We start from the raw sequence: 20,939 nt of genomic DNA, 5'->3' as shown, positions 1-20,939 counted from the left end.
CACAGTGCCTGGGCAGAGGCTGGGCACCTCCCACTCCGGGTGAGCTGCCTGATGAGATTTGCAGATGAGTTTCCCCTCATTCATGACCAGAAGGTTCATCGAACAGGCGTGGGAACCTGCTTGGCCACCAGGGCCTGTCCTGCTCAGGCTGAGATTTGCTGCATCCTTGCCTTCATTCCCTGGACTGGACTGGCTGAAGGAGGCAACCACTGTTTTAGGCCCACGTAGTTTGGAAGTGTCTGAGCAAACCAAAGGGTGGTACTAGTGTGCCAACACCCATTTCCTACCCCCATCAACCCATCACCTACACATAAATCAGGACTGCCTGACCCAGGAGCTGGGTACAGTCTGAATGCCTTCGGGAGCTTGGCCTTGGGGGTGGCCACCAGGTTCCAAGTCCTCTTCAGAGCCTTCTCCACGGGTCCCTGTCGGTAGTGGTGATGGAAAGGGGGCAGTAGTTGAGCCCGTCCCCAACAGGACCACCATGGAAACGGGCAAGAGCTGAGACCCAGGGGAGTCGGCCAGCCTCCAGGGCCGCTCCCCCCATAGCACGGGGGCCAGGATCTGGTCGTGAGCCCCTCTGCAGCCGCTCGGGGGCTGGGGAGGAGGGCGGACCGAATCCCACAGGTGGGAGCAGGACGAGGGGCAGTGGGCGCGGTGTACGTGCGGCCAGCGGCGGGCGGCATGAAGGGTGCGCGGCGGGCTCCCGCCTGGCCCGAGGCCCGGACCCAGCTCCCTCGCGGCCAGGAGGCCCGGGCCTGCCCGCGGGGTCGCAGGCGGTGGCGACCCTTGGCGGAGGCTCTCTGGGAACTGATCCAAGAGCCGAGCAGTCTCAGGGGCGGGAGGTGGGGACGTGGCCGCGGCTCAAGCGGGCGGAGCCCGGCCGCAGCGGGAGGCGGGGCCGCGGACGGAGGAGGCGCCGAGCGGGCCGGGCGCCACCGCGGGAGGTTCTGGAAACACCGGGAGCTGCGCGTGTCCAGGTGAGCGGCGTGTCTGCTCCGCTGTCGGGTCCGCTGCGGGGCTGGCGAGCAGGCCGGGGGCGTCAGGCCGTGCGTCCTGCCTGCGCGGGGCCGGGGATCCTGTCGCTGCAGCGCAGCCTCGGCCCCAGCCCCGCGCCCTCCGCCCTGATTCTACACCCGTCTGGGTTCCTGTCCCGCCGCCCGCGTCCCTTCCCAAGGCTCAGGGTGGTGAGGTCAGCGGCGCCTTCCTGCGGGTCCCCTTGGCTGCTGCGTCAGGTGGGGAACTTGGCAGCCCGGCCCTGTCAGGCTCCAGGAGGTGGTGGTGGTGGTGGTGGTGGTGGGGTGCTAGCCCCAAAGCTGTCCGAAATTGGGGATCGGGGCGAGGCCGTGCCCTCCAAAGGGCGAAGGACTGGGAGTCCGTGTCCTGATGCTTCAAGGTCCACATTGGTGCTCATTAAAAGACGGGCTGTTTTATTGTAAAGTTTTTCTCCCTCTCCCCTCCAGACATGTCTTTGGAATCCGCGTTGCTTTTCCTGAGCATCTGTGAAGACTGCGATAAATAGTTAACTAATTCAACAAAAGGACCCTCCTCTGTGTCAGAAACTGTAAGGAGTTGCTATGCAGTGGGGCAGACCCACTAGACTGAAACACCAGAAAGTCCAGGCCCAGAGCAATGTGGTGAGTGCTGTGCTGGGAGGGAGCAACAGGCTGCGGGTAGTTCATAGAAGACAGGATGTTTCAGGCCAGAGGGCTCCCTGGAGGAGGTGACTAATTAGGTGGCGTGGTCAGATGAAGTCTGACTAAAAGATAACCTGGACAGAGGAACAGCCTGTGTGAGAGGGAGCAGACCTGGGCACTCTAGTGGAGGCGAGGTGATGGGGGAAGGGACACTTTAGGGAGTAGCTGCCTATGTTCCCTGTCCACAAGAGCTTCAAGTGAGAGGACAGTGCCTAGTACTGCACCCTGCATGTGGAGGGTGTTCAGTGAGCCCTTGCAGCGTGAAAGTGATCAGGACAGCAAAGGTGGGCCCCTCCTCTCTGCTTTTGACACCTTTAAGATGGTGTAGAAGAACATTCAAGTCTCTTCCAAGACTAAGATTTGTGTCCTCTGCTGTAGACTGACACCCAAGGCTTGTGCTTCTTTATGGGAACTAGGCAGCATCAGCCCTCCTGCAGGAGATCCTGACCCTGAGGACAAGGGTTGGGGACTGTCACTTTGTAGCTTAGGGCAATCTCAAATGCCTCAGGTTTTTCAGAGCTCCACTCTCCATCTAAGAATTTATAGAATGTTTTTGCAAGCTGCTGCTGCTTCTCAGCACATGTCCCATCTGGGGCAATAGATTCCATGGTTTAGTTCTCTGTTAAGCGAACGATTTCCTCTGGCTTGTGCTTAAACTACTCCTGAGGTGTCCAGGGTGCCATTCTCTCACTGTGCAGTTCTGGACCTCAGGGCTCAGCCTCTTTGTTCACTTCTCCTACTCATGAGCTCTTTGGGCTCTGAATCCTTTTCTTCTAGTGCCTTCTTATTCTCAGATGGCCAAGCGTGTCCACTGTGCGGCCCTGCCAAAGAAGCCACGTAGCAAGGATGGAGAGAGTTGGCTGGGAGCCTCACCCAGAGATGCTGTCATACTGCTCCACTGTAGCTCTCCGAGAGCTCAGCAGGCGGACATGGTGATGACTAGTCTGTGGAGTGAGAGGGAGGCCCTTCTGCCCTGTGGCAGGCTCTGAAATGGGGTGCCCATGAGAGTATTTACTTTGCTGGTTTAGCCTGGTCACAGCTGATCTCTGTTTATTCCACAAGTACCTCCTGTGGGCCTGGCTTCTTCTCAGAACATGTCTGAGGCAGGAACGAGGAAGGAGGAGGAGGAGGTGGCAGCACTGTTCTTGCCCCCGGGTAGCTCATAATCTCTGTGATTGCTGCTTCAGGCCGGCAGCTGGCCGTGTTCCGGGGGAGGAGCCCAGAATGTGAGTGTTTATCAGAAGGAGAGACAGCGAGGGCGCAGCCCTGCGGAATGGGTGGGGTGAGGGAATCTGGGGTCTACTCATTTCCTGAGAGAGCCTCACTTTTTGACTGCCCAATTTGTGGCCACGCTGGCTGATGGTGTGCATTGGGCTGGTGGGTGTGTCCCTGATTCCTGGGATCTGTCAAGAGTTTAATTTTATGCAGATGGGGTTGGCAGGAAATGCTGTGATGCAGGCACGTGCAGGCCCAGAGTGCTGGAGCAAGAGTTAAACTGTAAAAGTTGCTCTAATCTAGTAATTTGGACTTTTGAAGTCCCTCAGGGTAGGACATCAGCCTGTCCTAGAGCAGAGAAGGTTGGTAGCTCCTGTGGTCTCGGGTTTTTGCTGGGGATGTGGAATGAGGAATATAGGTTTGATTCTCAGAAATAGCAGAGGGAAATGAAAAGTGTGGACTAGACTTCTTGGACCTGTGGAAGAGTTTTTTTGTTCAAGTTGTGTTCTTGTGAGGCAGAGGATTAAGAGGATTAAGGTAGGGAGTATTCCAGCTCAGGTAAGATCAGTCTGAACCTGTTCACAGACCTGCATCTGCTCTAGACCTTTAAGGAAATGCTTGCTAGAATATAGGCTGTTTTGTACCTGGAACTCATGAGGGCCAGGGTGTGACCCAGATCCTGAGGCCTTGTCCTTGCAGGAGGCATGGGAATACAGGAGCTCATAGAGAACTGGCCCAGTGCCCTGCCTTTTGCCAGAGAACTTCCCTTCTTTGGTGAGATTTAGAACCCATAATTGCCCACTTCCAGGATTATTCCCTAATGGCTAGTGTGCTGCATTGCCTGTGACTCCGCTGTCTCATGAGTTAATGCTTCATCTTTCTAGCACTCCTGAGACTGGAGATGGCCCAATTTCTGCCTCATTTTCATCTCCATTGTCCCCTAGCCTGGACTTCTTCCTCTCCAGGGATCGGCTGGGCAGCTGGCTGCCTCAGGCCTACTAATGTTCCTCTAGGATCCTCGGTACTGATGACTGGTATAAATTGTGCCTGGTACTGCTGGGCTGGCCATGGACGTCTGTCATCTCATTCAGTCCTCACAATAGGCCTGTGAGACGTAGGTCCTAATGTTATCACCATTATATAGAAGGGAAAACTGAGGTTCAGGAGCCCTGTAACTTTTCGGAGGTCACAAAGTCAGGAAGTGATGGTGGAGCTGAGATTTAACTCGGGTGTCTGACACCAGGGTAGGTGTGCCCTACCTACTGGACTGTTTTGCCCTGAGTTGGGCTGATCGGTCATTTGTGGGGTCTGTGACGGCTGTTTGGGGCAAGGGTGTCTGTCACCTGAACTCAGGGCACCATGTTCCTGTCTTTGGCTTCACGTTGCTGTCTGCCTTCTGGTAGGATCCAGTCAGGGGTGTCATGAAGTTGCTTTGTGAATCACAATCAAGTCCTTGATGTGGACAGGCGTGCTGCGCCAGGGCAAAGTGTGGCTCCCCCTTGCTGGGAGGCCCTTGTGCTGTAAGTCTGCAGATGTTGCTGAGAAGGATTGAATGACGGAAGTATCTGGGGGGAAGTATGTTTGGGGTTTGAATCTCAGCTCTGCCAGTGATTTGCTGTAGCTTGTCAGGTGTGCAGGAAACTCAGCCTCAGTTACCTCTCTGAGGCTGAAATGGAGATGATAATCTATCTCTTTTACGAGATTTGGGTGAGGATTAGAAGGTAGAAATGAAAGATTTTAGGAAACACAAATAGTGGTTATCTCAGCCGAGTTCCCAGAAGACGGAGCCCGAGGCAGAGCTTAAGTGCTGAATGCTTTATTGGAAGGTGCACTTGCAGGGCAGGAAGGTGAGGCAGAGAAGGGTGGGGAGCAAAGGCGGGGGGGGGGGGGGGCTGCTGCGAGTCTGCACACAGCTGCACCAGTTGTCAGCCACATGGGCCATCTGTGGGTGAGCTTGACAGAAAGTCCATGTCGTGGGCAGTCTCTCAGTGGGCCTCCTCTTGCACTCTGCTCTTCACTGGTGAGAGCTGCCTCCTGAAACTTAATTCCCCCTGCCCCGGGGCACGCTGCCAGGGCCCTTCTTCAGCCCTTGGGGAGATGGATGTGGCATGTCATTAGAGTCCTGAAGCAGTGGGAGGAGCCAGAGGTTTGGGGCCTGACAGTCCCCTCCATTGGGTCTGAGGTGACCCAGTGGCCTAAGTGGAGGCCAAGAGAGTTGGGGGTGGTATGTCCGATGCACCTGAGACAATGGCATGTGAATTTTGTCCTCCGGTAGATTTCCTTCTTGTAAGTTAGTCTTACTTAGACTGCCAAGTCTCTGCCAAGGTGGTGACTGAATACCCAACTGGGTTTTTACAGTCTTCTCTGCTGCTTCATTGCCTGTTTCCTGGTGCAGGAGACTGGTTTTGATGGTCGTTGGCAGCCGTCCGTCTCGAGAGACAATGGTGTAGCTTCCCAAGAGTCTATCTGCACCGCCGAGAATGGTTGTGCAGTCCGACTCGGGAGTGACACGGTATCTGTCTCCTCCCGTGTTGAATCGACATCTTGCGATGACGCTGGAGTGTCCTCTCCAGTGAAGCTGAAGCTACAGAGCCTGGGCAGGGTGATATGGAGGGTCTGCTGTTGCCCATGCAGCAGACCCCCCCTCTCTTCGCAGCTGAAGGGTCCAAGGGAAAGACGGAGTCAATACAGCTTGGCTTCAGGTGCGCCGCAGGAGTTGCCGGTGTTGACTACAACGTCAAACCGCCTTAGGGACTCCGGCTCCGGATTTTCTGTCGGGGTTTACTCCCTTAGCCTTTCCCCTGAAGAGGTATGCCGCAAGGCAGCGGAGGTTTTTTGGAGTCAGAGTTTTGATGGTACCCAAGTGGTAAGTACAAATCTACATGTCTGTGGACCAGAGAGAGAAAGCCTAAGGAGAGAGACAGGTGCACAGCTAGGCTTTGCTTGGTTCTTAGTGAAGGAGACTATTTTATGTGTAAGGTCGTAGTTGAAGGTATGAAACCTGGAGTCATAAGATGGGGCTGGAAAGGGCAGTAGGGCCAAGTCACGCAGAGTCCAGAAGGCCCTGAGGGCTAAGGAGTTTGGACTTGATCCTGAGGGCGGTGGATAGCCTTTGGAGAGTTTCTAGGGAGAGAGAGACCAAAGGAGAGGCTGTAGTGAGTCTCTCTGGCTGGTTGGTAGGGCAGAGGTGGGTGGGAGGCCAGGTGAGATGAGAGAGCAGCGCGGGCTGGGCCAGCATGGCGGCCGCAGGGGTAGCTGGGGCCAGGGTAATGAGGCATGACATAGCATGAGGAGAACAGGGTGCCTCCTGCCCTTTCCTGAGGTGCCAATGACAGCAGCTTGTGGGCCTCCGTGGACATCCACGTGCTTAGGTGGCAGGGCCTGCTGGACCCTCTGAACAGCTCCTAGGTTTGAGCATGCCTGTCCTCTTGGCTTTGCCATCCTGGAGTTGGCCACATCACTGGGCGGAAGGATCACTGTGGGGAGCTCTGTTCAGGCAGGTTTGGCTCCTACACAGAAGGCAGGCAGCCTCTTGTTCAGTGCCAAGCAAGACCTGTTCTCAGCGAACCCATGTTCTGTCTCTAGGCTGTTAAATACATTGTTAAAACTCAAGCTGTTGCATTTGGGTTGCAGCTGGGAGCTTGGCAGAGGTTCCTGCCTGATGAGGTAAGGGGAGAAGCTAAGGACGCTGCTGGTTTGCAGCTGGAAACATCTTTTCATGCCCATTTGGCCAGGTTGTAAATGTCCTTTCCAAAGAGAAGGCTTGTTGGGGACTCTGATTGTATGTCTTGGAATTGCACTGTGCTTAGAAACAGTGCCGGTCATCTGGTGGGTGAATCACTGTCACTGGGGTGTTGGTAGAATTTGGAGGAGCTGTCTGGGGGTATCCAAACTTGGGCTGCCAGGTCTGCTTTGGAGTCCATTTGAGAGGCCTACTTTGGTTTTTTTTTTGTGTTTTTTTTTGTGTTTTTTTTTTCACTTTAAGTATATTAGAAAATATGTTTCAAATTCCCCGTGGAGCTCCTTGTAGAAAGTTCAGGAAATACAAATAAACATGAAGAGGAAAATAGTTATTTTGCCAAGATACAACTAGATTTATGGTTCTTTTCTTGCATGTGTGTTGTGTGTATATAAGTTTGCATATATATGCACAGACATATATATACATTTTTCCTTGTAAAATGAAATCATAGAGTACATATTGTTTGGGAGCCTGCTCTTCTCGCTTAACCGTATGCTTTGATCTTCACTCCATGTTAACATTCATATAGCGTCCATTCTTATACAATCCACAACAGTCCTTTGTAGGGAAGAAACGTACGATCTTCTGTTGTGATCATTTCCTAACTTGAACAAGTTTTTGGTGAAGTATTATTTGCTGGGTGCCTGATATGGACCAGACATGGCTCTAAACTCAAGAGCAGCTCAAATAAAACTCAGTATTGGTTTTCTGCCCAAGCTCAGAGCCACTTTGTTTTTCATAAAAAGAGGTTCGACCTTTCCCATTTCCAGGACTGTTCCAGCATGGATTTCTGAGGGCACCTGAGAGGGCTTCAGCAGCCCTGGACATTTTGTGGGGGCACAGGGCAGGCACACAGACTCCCACCTACTCTGTCTGAAGGAAGCTCTGAGTACAGACAGGAGATGGGCCGGGCGGCATGTGGGTCCCATGCTGTGGGACACTGTCTGTCTTGGATGCTGCCCTCTCCCAACCTCACCGTTTTTGTACAAAGCCTTTAGTGTTCAGGGGCCAAGATCAAGGAGAGATGGGGTGGGGCTCCAGGGCACCCTGCCTGCAGTGGCAGTGTTGACAGTGGCAGTCTGGGGGCTCCTTGGGGGCGTCTAGCTCTCTGGGCCAGCAGAGTCCTTGTCCCTCTCCTCCATCAGAGCAGGAGTTTGCAGGCTCTTGGGAAGCTATTTCCCAGAGCCCCATCTGAGATTCTCCAGGCCAGGATTCGTGCATGGGCTCAGTCTCAGCCAGGCAGCCCATCCCAGAGCAATAACAGCTGGTGTTCACATAACAAAGGAACCTGGGTGCTTTTTCCTCTGTGCTCTAAGGCATGAGCCATGAGCAGTATCACCAGGGTGACTTGAAAGCAGTGAAGAGACTTCTCCCTCCCTTGAATTTGTCACCAATTCTCTGAAGAGTTATGCCACTGCAGCTGGCGATATGGCAGGAGTGCTGGGCCCCCCCTTCCAACCACATCTGGTCTGGTCGCCTGCCTGTGCCCCATTGGCTGGTCCCTCACTGTCCTAATATACAGTCTTCTGGCCTGGGTTTTTACTGTCCTTTCCCTACAGATCTACAGAACAGGCTTTCCTGAGCTAGTCTAGCCTCTTGAGAGATAAGGAGCAGACACCACACCTTGTGAAAGGGGCTTGAGTAAGCAGCAAGAAAGGCCTGGAATCCTGGGGTGGAGATGAGGTGTGGTGAGCCTGGGAACAGACCTGGGGCTGTGTCAGGGGGGCCCTGGGCCCCACCTCGGAGCTAGCCAGCCCCGCTCCCCTTCTTTCCGTGACTTGCTTTCCCCTGCTGCCCTCACTCCATGATCCACCCCTTTGCACAATACTCCTTGCCCTGCAGCAGATTCTGGACTGAAAGGTTTTGCCCTGTGTATCTCCGGGCCTCAAACACCTAGGGTGCTCGCTGGTAGGTGTGCTGCTGGCTCTGTAGACATTGGGCATGGGCATGAACAAATGAGGTTGTTCACTTATTCTCTCCTCTTCTTGAATCAAGAACGTGCTTGGGGGTGGGGGTTGTGGTTGGGCTTCTCTGAGCGTAACCTGGAGCCGCAGAGGATTGGAATTTCTTCTGAAAAGGTGAGGTGAGGAATGGTCTGTTGTGTGTAATTGACCATGGCAGGCTGGGGAAAAAAAAAGAGAACCAGTATCAGTCAACTCAGAGTTGTTAATCAGGCTTACATTTCGGGGGAAGCATTTGTATTTCCTTTCTTTTCCTTGTTTCCTCTTAGTAAATTTCCTGTGGGGTGTGGCCTAAGTGGAGCAGGAAGAGGAAGGACTGACTGAGCTGAGCTCAGACGGTCCTCCAGCATGCCCCGGGCTGCACAGCTGAGCTCTAAAGGGGGCCCTGCTGTGTACTTAGGCTCAGAGCCAGTGGGGTTGTCACAGTTGTACCTGCTGCCTTCTGGGCTGGCTGGCTGTTCTAGGCTGATGAGAAGGTTAGAGGCTGGCCTCTTACCTATGTCAGCAGCAAGGCTCAACCCAGCCTGGGGTTGTGGCCCCATGTGGCAGATTCATTTCTGTATCTGGAGTGCCTAGCTCAGTGCCTGACATATGTGAGTCTTTAGCAAATATTTGTGAATGGTGACTCGCCAGTGAGGACAGTGTGTACCACACAGCCTCACTGCAGGAAGAGCAGTGTCTGCCCAGAGGGCCTGCTCTCAGACTGCTGTCACTGGGCCAGGTCAGCCTGCCAGGGGGCAGTTTTTATTCCCCTTCTGGCCGACCAACTGCTGTACACTTCATTTTAGGTGTGGGTCCTCTGGAACATCTTGTGTCAGTTTCTTATTCTCCCATTTTCTCCCCTCTAATGTCAGTCTTCTTGTGGGCAGGGCTGCATGTTACATCTGGGTCCCCAGCACCCAGCTTTTTCCTGGCACAGGTTGGAAGGAAAGACAGAAACAGACAAGCAATCTGTGAAACAAGAAGGGGTGGTCCGAGTCTCGGGCTTACAGATGATCGGAGCCAGAGGTGACTGTCCCCCATGCAGTTCGGCCTTTCTATGTTGCTGCTGGTCCCCAGGATCCAAGGGGGCAGAGTCTCTCCCGAGGGTGTGTGGCCTCCTAGAGCAGGGGCCGGGATTGAGCACACATCCCTGATTTACCCCCGGGTGACCCTAAGCCTCCTTAGCTTTTGTGTGCGAGGTCAGGATTTTGGCATGCTTGAATGTGTATACGTGTACACAAGCATGTGTGTCTTCTCACCTAAGTTGCTTCTTTTTTAACTGTTGACCTGGTGACTGTCACTGAATACCTTGCAGATGCTGCCCCCTGCAACCATGAAACTCTGGGTGTCCACATTGCTGGTGGCCTGGTTTGGTGTCCTGGGCTGCGTGCAGGCTGAATTCTTCACCTCTGTTGGTATGTGCCCACAGGACTACCACCTACCTGAGCAATCTTTGGCTCAAGTGCCCCGATGTCCCTGGCTGAGGCCTGTTCTCATTCAGGGAGGGGTGGTCTCACCTACTGGTTTTGACCAGTTCTAGGGAGAGTGGGACTTACAGAGTTGCCCTTTCTCCCTCTGAGGCCCTGGTGACCTGGATGTCCTGGGAGCCAGCTGTCTCAGCTGGGTCCCCGTCCCTGGAAAGTGCAGGCTTCTGCTGGGCTGCCTGACCTTCCTGGCTGTCTTTCTCCCAGACCAGAGGGTGGGTGTGGGCAGAGCGCATTCCATGGCTGGTGGATCCAGCTGTTCTTCTCCTTCTGACTTAGACTCAGAGCTTGTTTCCCTGGGCTGAAGCCTCCAGGATGTCTATGCCCTGGTGACGTGACCCATCTGGGTGACGGTAGGCGAATGAGATTTGGGGCTTCTTCCTTAAGTCGCCCAGTGTACTTACCTCAACATCCTCTTGGGGCCCCTGCCTCTCTTCCTGAGGCTGGAGGCCAGGACCATGTGAGCACCTAGGTCCCCTTTAACTCCCAAGTCCCCATGATCCCAAGAGAGCTGACATGCCTGGGGCCCAGGGGATTTGCCTCTGTGTGGGTATTCTGTGCCCCAAGGAAGGGGGCGGGACCTCTCATCCACTTGTCAATGGCCCTTTTTCCTGTCCCTTGCAGGGCAGATGACGGACCTGATTTATGCAGAGAAGGACCTTGTGCAGTCTTTGAAGGAGTACATCCTTGTGGAGGAAGCCAAGCTCTCCAAGATTAAGAGGTGCCTGATGTCCTAAGTCCCCACACCCACCCTGAGTCAGCCCTCCTGCCCGCCAGGAACCCATCCAAGGGCGCCTGTAAGAGGAAGCGATTGAGAGAGTAGCTGGCCAGGAGGTTACTTCATGCCCATCCCCAGTGGCTCCATGTGGCTGATGACTCACTGCCTTTTCCTTTCTGTTGAAGAGCCTTTTTGTATACATTGGGCTTCCCAGCTCTTATCTAGATTAAGGGGCTAGAAGGATCCATGGGGCCTTACTGGATTCATTCTGTGTTGCATCTTAACGCAGAGTATCCTAAATCTCACCAGAGAAGTCACCACAGGTCAAGACCCTTGTGGGTGTGTTTGTTAGCCTCCCTTCTCCTCTGGTTCCACAGCTGGGCTGACAGAATGGAAGCTCTGACCAGCAAGTCGGCTGCTGACCCTGAGGGCTACCTGTCCCACCCTGTGAATGCCTACAAACTGGTGAAGCGGCTGAACACAGAGTGGCCCACGCTGGAAGACCTGGTCCTGCAGGACTCGGCTGCAGGTAAGGGGTGGCGAGCAGGTGCTTGGGTGAGCCCCTGTGCTGATGTGCTCGTCCTTGGGGAATGTGCAGCTGAGCCTATCCTGGGGCTGGGTGGGCGTGTTCAGCGTGAACACAGACCCTATCATCTCACGCCCTTCACCCTTCTCTGTGGGGACTTGGTAGGGGGCTGGCTTTGTTTTATACTATGTATTACTAATCAGTTCTTGCCTTTTCCTAGTGTTTTCACTTCTCTTTTTAGGTAGTGATATTTTTCTAATTATACTTCAGTAATACCCTTTTTAAAGAAAAGTTGGAGAATACAAAAACATTCACATCAGGAAATGACAGTTCTTAATCCAATTGCCTAATGATAATAAGCACTACTGAAATTCCCAGTTTTTTACATGGACATATACATGGAAAGAAAAAAAAAAGGAACCATACACATATACCAGGGATGCAAACTCACTTGCTTTGAGGGACCAAATGAACTAACAAAAGTGAGTTAGGTAGGTCCCGCACAAGCTGGGGAGCAGGGGCCTTATCTAAATTCATTTCCATTCATGACTTTTTTTCCCCCCCATTCATGTCTTTTAGATATAAAGTCTGCTGGCAGATTTGTGGCATAAGAATATACTGTTTTCCTAAATTTTGTGGCTTCTCTATATGTCCATTAAATGTTCTTCTGCATCATCATTTTAATGGCTAGGTAGTAATATGTCATACTGATGTTGTGTAAACTTGGGCAAGTCAGTGGATGTGGCATTGTTTCCAGATCATCAACAATCTTGCACATGCATCTTTGGTTATTTTCTTAGGATACATTCCTAGAAGTGGTATTTGCAGGTCAGTGCATGGACTTTCTTAAAGCTTTAACTGTACTTGGTCCTTTCACTGTGATAGAACTTTTTGGGCTGTAACATTTTTCTCTGAACAGGAGATGGTGGAGTGGGCCATCCTGGACTCGCTGCCCCTTGTCCATGAGGTGGGAATGCTGATTAATTTCAGACTAGTTGTTTCTCTGGCTGAGGCATTTCAGCCCATGTGGCCAGACTGGGCCGGGCTTGGCTGAGGACAGGGTAGCCTCTGGGGAGGGATTAGTGAGCTCAGCCGGGCTGGAGCTGTGCCCAGTGAGCTCAGTGCCTCCAGACCCGTGGCCGCCTTTCCCAGGCCCCCACCTCCCAGCCTGGGCTTGCAGCATGGAACTGACTGTTCTGCCTGCACTGCAGGAGAACGAGCCTACTTGGGGGACCTCCCACTCTCCACTCTTGTTTTCCACGCCCACTCCACCATCAACATCTTGTTTCTTTACAAAAAAATTACTGGGTTGCAGGCCAGGTCCCCAGTTGGGGGCATGCAAGAGGCAACTACACATTGATATTTCTCTCCTTCTCTTTTTCCCTCCTTCCTCTCTCTCTAAAAATACATAAATAAAATCTTAAAAAAATAAAAATAAAAATAAATTACCTGGAGGAGACAGGATAGCCACATAGAGTAATAGGTTCTCTTCACCTCTAACTTTCAGTTCTTGCCCCTGAAATGAGGGGACATGCTGATAGTGTGGCTTTTTCTGGGGGTATATTTTCTTTCTCCTGGATTATACACTCTCTAAAGTCCCTGACCATACAGTCATGAGGAAGCCAGCATTGCGGCCTCTTGGTCCCCAGGTCCCCAGGCGTGGCTAGGAGTGCGTGATGGAGCCTGGGGCCGTGGGAATGGGTGGCCGTGGGTGCTGCTGCTGTGGGGAAGAGGCTGGGAAGAAGTGGCTTTGAAGTCACCCCTCTCCCTCAGCCGTTCTCAGCTCATGGGCAGAATTGCAGCTCCTGAGTCAGCATGAAGGGACCTGACCCCTCCTGGAGTCCTGAGATTGCAAGAGGTGCACATCTGGCTTTATAGCTGGGGTTTAGAGCCCCAGAGCAACTTTCTCGGGGTTCTTCTAAGGTCAGGGGTTCTCCCACCCTCCAGGCTGTGGTCTTGAGCACCACAACTGGGGAGCTCCTACTGTGCAGTCATAGCAGGTCTGCGTGGTGGGGGGCACAGTGGAGAGCAGAGCAAGGCCCAGTGCAGCCCCACCTGCTTGGCCTGGCCACGTGGTGCCCTGGCCCCTAATGCGGGGCATGCAGACAGTACCAGATGCCTTTAGGACTGTCATCATCACTCTTCTGGATGACAAGGGCCTGTCTTCAGTAATGAGTGGCCAGCTGGGCTCCCTGAGTTAACTAACTCTGTCTCTTGGGCTTCTTGGCCTGAGATGTGGGCTGGAAGTCTGTTTACCTAGTCAACCCAATAATCCTGGATGAAGGTTTTCCATGTGATTCATTTCCCACTGAGTGGTCAGTAAGTCCTGCCTGAGTCCTCTCTTGTGCCCCTATCATTTACCCTCTCTGTCCTCTGTCCCTTTTTATCTCCCCTGGTCTGACAGTGCTTTGGAGCCAAGACTCCCACGTGCTAACCAATGTGTGGGGCCATTTCTGTTCAGTTCCAAATGGGCAGCATAGGCTGTTGGTACATTGGGGAGTAGGAAAGGAGAGGTCTCCATGGACTGGAGCCATCGAGAGAGCTTCCTGGTAGGAAGGAAACAGCCTCTGATGGAGGGGCAGGGAGCCTGCACTAGCCAGGGGCCCTCCTGCGAGAACCTCTCTGGTTCCAGCTGGAATTCTACTCCTGCGTGAAGGGTGACCTCTTATTCTCACTCTCTTTTGGAAGGTTTCATTGCCAACCTCTCAGTACAGCGACAGTTCTTCCCCACCGATGAGGACGAAATGGGAGCCGCCAAGGCCCTAATGAGGCTTCAGGACACGTACAAGCTGGATCCAGACATGATTTCCAAAGGGGAGCTTCCAGGTAACTCGCTTCTCTGGGCTTTGCCTGTCCAGCCTGTGATTCTGCTACAGTGCCTGGGCGGGGTTGGAGCCATTGCCCACTTGTGGTCTCTACCCCCAGGTGCATCGTCACCTCTGGCAGCAAGCCTCTCCTGGGTTTCCAGTTGGTTCCAGTCTCCCTTCCCATAACAGCCGCCTCCCCAGAGCATGGTCACTGCAGCCTCCTTCCATGTATTAGCCGAGTTCCTCTCTGCTGCATCTCAAGGGAAAGCTGAGGCTGCTGCTCAGGACCCCTTGACTTTTGCCCCCAGAGCACCACTCAGATCTGCCCACACCCCCTCCTCTGCTCCTCCCTTTGATTTCTTCTTGCCCAGGGCTGATCTCTTGACCCACAGTCCCGTGTCCTGTCTGCCCTCAGTTGCAGTCTCTGCCCCCTTCCTTCTGTGTGTACCTCTCTGGCTCTACCCCTGAGCTCACATACAGGCTCTGTCCATGCTCATCTTACAAACTCGCCTCAGGGTCAAAGGCCCTCTTGAGTGTCTACTGCTGCTGGCCCTCCTCCACTTCCTGATTCTCAGGTCCTCCCAAACACACAGTCTGCCCTTTCCCCATCCCATCCTCCAAGCCTGCCACTGGAAGGTCACCAGTGGCGGGGCAGTTGTTAAAACCAAGGACAAGTTTCAGGCACAATGTTCTTTTAACTTGCTGCAGCATTTGGCGCACTGATTGCCCCTTTCTTTCTGATATTTTCCCTCCTTTGAATTCTGGGACACTGATCCTGGCTGTTTCTCTTTTGGCCTCTATGGTCATATTCTCTCAGTTTAAATTTCTCTCGCCCCCTCATGTTTTCCCCCACAGGCCCCTTTCCACTGATTGCTCCAGTGTATTTATAAGAAGATACATTGGTTTTGAGGGGCTGTTAGAGGCCAGTAAACCCAGGAATTCAGTTAGACCTTGGACACCACCTCACCCAGGGGGACCCTGGAGGAGGGACAAGCAGAGAAATCATGGTGTATGGGAGAAAGAGGCTCTGTGCTGATGGCTGGTCAGGCCTAGAGCCCTGGTACTGGGGAGTCTGTGAACCAGCACTATGGGTGTGGACTTCTTCTTATTCGTGCCCCAGTCACGTCTCAGACCAACCAGGCCCCAAGGCCAGAGGGAGAAGGTGGCTTGGGGCACTTGCAACATCAGTTCACCTTGTAGCTGTGGCAAGGTTGGTAGAAGAGGGAGCCATGCCCAGGCATTGATGTTTTACATTCAATTAACAGACCCCTGTGCATCCTGGAGGAGTGAGAGGTAGAAGGGAGTATTACTTCCTAGGATTCCACCCCTACCCCATGATCTCCCTGCACACCTCCTCCAGGTGAGCCCAGCCATTTCCATCACTTGAGGCATCATCTGTATATGGATGCCATCCAAATCTGAGCTCCCTGTCAAGGCTTGTCTTCTGAATTTCCAGCCAGTTAGATGCTTTAGGACATCTCTACTTGGATGTTCCATTGGGCTCCTCAGAATTCACTTGCCCCAAACTGAAATCTTTGTCCCTTTTTGAGCTGTCTACCCATCTCCTTCACCCCCTTATCTCAGGAAAAAGCACTTCCATTCATTGGCTGCCCAAGCCAGAATCCTACGGCCTGGAGATTCCACCTACCTAATGTCTTCTGTACTTGCAGGCCCTGACTCTAGCTTCATCATCACTTCTTTCTCAGTTGGATTACTGAAATACCTTTGTGATTTGTGTACCTCCAGTTCACTCCTAAAAATCACCTACCATGTGGTCTTTTTTTCTCTTAATCCGCACCTGAAGATATGTTTATTGATTTTAGGGAGAGAGGGAGGGAGGGGGAGAGAGAGAGAAAAAAAAGAAAGAGAAAGAAACATTGATTGGCTGCCTCCTATATGTGCCCTGACCAAGGATTGAACCTGCAACCTTTTGGTGTATGGGACAACACTACTGAGCCACCCTGCCAGGGCCCACCATGTAGTCTTAAGCACTCATCTTCCGGGTCACAATGGCTAAATTCCTCTTATGCAAGGTCTTTGAGGACCTGCATGACCTGTCTCCCTGGTCTCTTTACCCATTGATTGTACTAAGCTTCTTCACCGCTCAGCTCCTTTGTTCGCCCCATGCCCTCTGCAGGAACACCTTTACCTGTGTCAGCAGGGCTTCGTGTCTGGCTGCCCTCCAGCACTCAGCTAGTACTCTCCAGGGAGCCCTGTCCATTGAACACTCTCCAGGGGGTAGATATTTGAATTGGCTTCTGGGGAGGATGCTGAGTGTCTGGGAGTCATTTGTGACATTTTTGGCATCTGTGAGACATGTTGATAATAGCTACAGATTATTAGCATCCTGGGGACCACAGGAGATGTCTTCATACATCATCTTTTTGAATTCTTGCCATTAGTCCTCTAAAATTGATAGTATGATCTCTATTTAGAGATAAAGGGACTAAGACTCAGAGAAGCTAAGTAATTTGTCCATAGTCACGCAGCTGGTGAGTGCCATAGTGAAACCCACCCTGACCCAGACCCAGAGCTCCAGCTTGCTCGGCTCTGTTATACTGCCTCTGTCAATGCAGGTGCTGGACCTATAGAGCCAGAGGAGCTCTGTAGAGGCCCATGGAGCATGGATAGGGGCTCAAGGAACCCCGTAATCTCTGGCCTGCCTGCTAACTCCGTCTTGTCCTCAACTTCCTATTCCATGTTGTTCCTGAGCCACCAGGGCGAGCAGACTCTGGCCTCTGAAGCAGCCAACTCATTGCAGCGGAGGTTTTGTTCTATTCAGAGCTCCATGTTGGACATCAGGCAGGAAGAGCCACTCAGAGGCAGCTCTTGCATGTCAGCCATGTCCAGTTACTGTTAGCAGGGGTGTAAGGAGACTCCCTTGTTTTCCAGGGCAGGGGGTCAGAGCTCCCTCTTGCTCTCCATAGGACCTGCTTCCATTGTTCTCTGAGGAACGCACAGCCCCTCCCACCTTGCTACTGCCTTAAACCCTGCATCTCCCCATAGCTAACACACCACATCTCCTTCTTGACTTGAAACTATCTTAACGGCCACTTTCCAGGGCTCAGCCTACAGCAGATGATGCTCAGCAAGGTCCCTGCCACCTAACGGCCAAAGCTGGCCCTGCAGCCTTGACTCTTGGCCTCCATTGGTGTCTCTCTGTCCCATAGCTCCCGCTCCCTCTGTTTCTTGTACCTCTTAGGTCCTCTCTGTGTTACTTTTCCTCTGTCCTTTCTGTACCGGTACTCTCTGGTGCTCTGGTCTCAGCTACATTCTTTACTCTTTTCTCAGACTTCTCCTGAAAGCACTCATCCTCATCCATGGCTTTAGATGCCACCTAAGTTCTGTTTTTTATATTCAACTAATTTTTTACCCTTCAGACTTACCCATCCAGCTGCCCAGCAGAGATATTCTTTGTGGCCCACAGGACCTTCATATTCTCCTGAAAACCACTTCTTGGTGGGTTTCCTGGGCTCCAAGTAACAAAGGCCCCTTCCCACTTGGGAAAAGGGCATCTGAAGCCCAACATGGGGCCAGCCTGGCTGTGCTCACTGTACAATGGCCCTTTGAGGTGTGTGGTCTGAAGTCCTGGTAAGGCTCTGCTGGGAGGATGCCCCTTTCCAGTGTCTCAGGCTTCCTCAATGTGGGGATCTCTTTCCCCAACACGGAGGCTCCTTGGAGCCTGACTGTTTGCCTCTCCTGCTGCAGGAACCAGATACCAGGCAGTGATGAGTGCAGATGACTGCTTTGGGATGGGTCGCTCGGCCTACAATGAAGGGGACTATTACCACACGGTGCTGTGGATGGAGCAGGTGCTGAAGCAGCTTGATGCTGGGGAAGAGGCCATCGCCACTAAGGCCCAGGTGCTGGACTACCTGAGCTATGCTGTCTTCCAGTTGGGCGACCTGCACCGCGCCCTGGAGCTTACCCGCCGCCTGCTCTCCCTTGGTAAGGAGGTTCTCGGGGAAGGTCAGATGGGGATGGGCAGCTTGAAGGAGAACTGGTCACTCTGCTACCACCACCTGGCCATTCTCCTGGGACTGAGCCAGTCTGACCTGTCCCTGGCCAGTGACTAATGCCTTACTGCTTTCAGACCCAGCCCAGCTGCCAGCTAGCTCCTTAACTCAGATCTGGCCTGACACTCATGGGTACACTGAGGCCTGTGACACCTGTAGCCGTTTTTTAGGAATCGGTGCTGCAGTGCACCTGCTGTTCTGCAGGATGGAGGCTCCCCTGCAGCTCAGAGCAGTCTGTGCCTCAGGGTTGCTGCAGCAACAATAGCCTGGCCCTTAGTTAGAGGTCTGCGGTCTACCTGGTGGACTTGCCCTGGCATTGCTGTTTAATGTGTGTCATGCTATGGGACTGAAGGAGGTCAGAAGCACTATGTTTCTAAAATCCATCTGTTCCGCCGTTTAGTAATACATGGAACATCATAGTCTGGAAATGCTTTTCATAAGTCTGATGTCAGCTAGTGTATGCATGCCCAGAAAGACTGATGTGGGAAGAGAGCTTTGTAGGTTCTATCATGTTAGTAAGCGCCTTGGACAGGGAGTCAGGAAACCTTTGGGCTTCAGTTTTTCCATCTGAGGAGGGACATAGTAACCCTGCCAATCCTGCCTCTTTGTGTTGTGAGGCCCACACAGTGAGGCTGTGGCAGTGTCACATAGCTATTCTTTTTGGCCACTATTTCAGCATACCTTCTAGCTGTGGCCAGAGTGTGATGTGGTCACCAGGGATGGATGTACCCTAGGGGACAAATGTAACTGGCACATAGCATGTCCGGGGGAGGAGGCAGGACTCTGGCCTGTGTCCTTGGGACCTCCAGGGAGGCCAGCTAAGTGTCCCTCCTCATCCTCCCATGCCCCCACGTGCCTTTGTTGATTCTTTCTCATCAGTGACCAGACAGGGGGAGCTATTGGCTTTCTGCTCCGACTTGCAAAACCTGGTCAGGTGCCGAGGAAGGCAGGATGCTGCATGCGAGTGAGCTGCTGGGGGAGAAAACCGCTTATAGAATAATTTCTCTAAATGACCTAACAGATGTTTGTGGTTTCCTTTCCCTTCTTGTTCTTTGCTTTTTCAAGAGCCGAGCCATGAACGAGCTGGAGGGAATCTGCGATACTTTGAACAGTTGTTGGAGGAAGAAAGAGAAAATATGGTATCAAATCAGACAAAAGCTGAGCAAGTGACCCAGGACAGCATCTATGAGAGGCCTGCGGACTACCTGCCGGAGAGGGATGTCTACGAGAGCCTCTGTCGCGGGGAGGGTGTCAAACTGGTGAGACCCATGGGTGGGTCAGGAGCCCAGGCTACGGACATAGGCTTCGGCTTTGGAGAGGCAGATTTGGGGAGGCTGTTCCTCTGTTAGGTTATTTTTCAGCATCTTCCCTGGTTCTTTATAGTGTCTGCAGAGGCTGATGTGTGGGTATTCTTTGAGGTATAGGACAGGAGACTTTCTCCCATCATGTCCCAAGTGGATTCTCAATTCTCTAAGTTATTCCTGAGCCATTTCCACACCCCAGCACACCCAGCTTCTCCCTGAGTCATTCTTGGGAAGAAAAACCTGGGTGTGGCCATTCCTCAGGCCCCAAGGGAAGTCATGGTCCCCGAAGTAAAGACATAACAGTTGCTTGAGTTGGGTATCAGGTATCACTGGACTTTGAGAGCCCTGGAGTCCCAGGGCTCCCTCAGGGAGGCTCAAATGTGAGGTTGTATTGCCTCTTCCAGGCCAACTGCTCAGTTCTCCTTGGCCCTTCCTCCTGGAAAGGCTTTCCCCTGCCCCAGCCCTTGAGACCTACTCACAGCTCTGTGAGAAAGGTCAGGGATTACCCTCTGCCAAAGAACTTGCGGACCTGAGGTCCTCTGGGGAACCAGAAATGCTGCATGATGTGTGGGGTGTCATTGTATGCCAGTCAAGCTGTGGAGCTTTTGATTTCTTCTGGGTGGGGCCGGAGGGGGCAGCTGCTAGGCGCAGGGTGTGAGTCCAGCGCCTGCAGCCAGCCAGCCTGGGACGGAGGGCTAGGATTCACTTTGCTTGGGGCCTGTTGCTCGGTGCTCCGCAGACACCCCAGAGGCAGAAGAGGCTTTTCTGTAGATACCACCATGGCAACAGGACACCCCAGCTGCTCATTGCCCCCTTCAAAGAGGAGGACGAGTGGGACAGCCCGCACATCGTCAGGTACTACGATGTCATGTCTGACGAGGAGATCCAGAGGATCAAGGAAGTCGCAAAACCCAAAGTAGGTGTCTGCAGGTCATCATGGGCCACTCATCCCTGGTACCATGGGGCCGTTTGTTGCTTACCAAGCTTGCCTTGGCCAGTGCCTAGCATGAATGTGGGGGCACTGAGGTGCTGCAGACTCGGTTTGGCCTTGTGGGGCCAGTGAGGAAGAAAACAGGAACTGATGTGCACAGCCAGGGCACACTGAGGGCAGGGCAGGCCTCCAGTGAGAGGTGCCAGCTCACCTGGTTGGGGGGGGGGCAGGTTTTTAGGAGGTATGTATGCCATAGGGTGCTGCCAAGCTGGGTCCTGGTCAAGATTGCAAAGGAGGAGAATGAATGTCTTTATAATGTTGAGTCTTCTCATCCAAGAGCCTTGGGTGGCTACCTTGAGTCAGAGCTCTTAAAATTGTCTTCATAAAGCCCTGCACATGCCTTGTGGCATTTATTTCTAGTTTTTGTTACTGTAACTTCACTTTGTTTCTTCATCACTATATTTTTACTGGTTACATTATTATATGTTAAACTGTTGATTGTAAAAGTATGTTTCCTAGTAATAGCTACTATTTACAGAGTTCTTGAGTGTGACAG

General features: G+C 52.8%; 1 protein-coding gene across 6 annotated transcripts in view; it reads left to right on the top strand.

Moving 5' to 3' along the window:
- The first annotated feature begins 903 nt into the window (after positions 1-903).
- P4HA2 (prolyl 4-hydroxylase subunit alpha 2) overlaps positions 904-20,939 on the top strand; it is a 35,162-nt gene continuing 15,126 nt past the window's right edge. For 3 of the 6 annotated variants that reach the window (XM_090288022.1, XM_090288024.1, XM_090288027.1), the window contains exons 1-9: positions 904-980; positions 1,464-1,637; positions 9,913-10,012; positions 10,706-10,802; positions 11,177-11,328; positions 14,014-14,151; positions 17,841-18,080; positions 19,214-19,407; positions 20,192-20,368. In XM_090288022.1, the coding sequence (XP_090144148.1) occupies positions 1,578-1,637; positions 9,913-10,012; positions 10,706-10,802; positions 11,177-11,328; positions 14,014-14,151; positions 17,841-18,080; positions 19,214-19,407; positions 20,192-20,368 (1,158 nt within the window). In that variant the 5' untranslated portion in view covers positions 904-980; positions 1,464-1,577. Of the gene's footprint in view, positions 981-1,090; positions 1,193-1,463; positions 1,638-9,484; positions 9,624-9,912; positions 10,013-10,360; positions 10,435-10,705; positions 10,803-11,176; positions 11,329-14,013; positions 14,152-17,840; positions 18,081-19,213; positions 19,408-20,191; positions 20,369-20,939 lie in introns of those variants that run through there. The other 3 variants (XM_090288023.1, XM_090288025.1, XM_090288026.1) reach the window with 3 other exon arrangements.

The sequence above is a fragment of the Furipterus horrens genome, unplaced genomic scaffold (genome assembly GCF_987537825.1).
Source record: "Furipterus horrens unplaced genomic scaffold, mFurHor1.1.pri manual_scaffold_10, whole genome shotgun sequence".
NCBI classification, from domain to species: Eukaryota; Metazoa; Chordata; class Mammalia; order Chiroptera; family Furipteridae; genus Furipterus; species Furipterus horrens.
The sequence above is the reverse complement of the archived record's forward strand: the minus strand, read 5'-3'. Positions and strand labels throughout refer to the sequence as shown.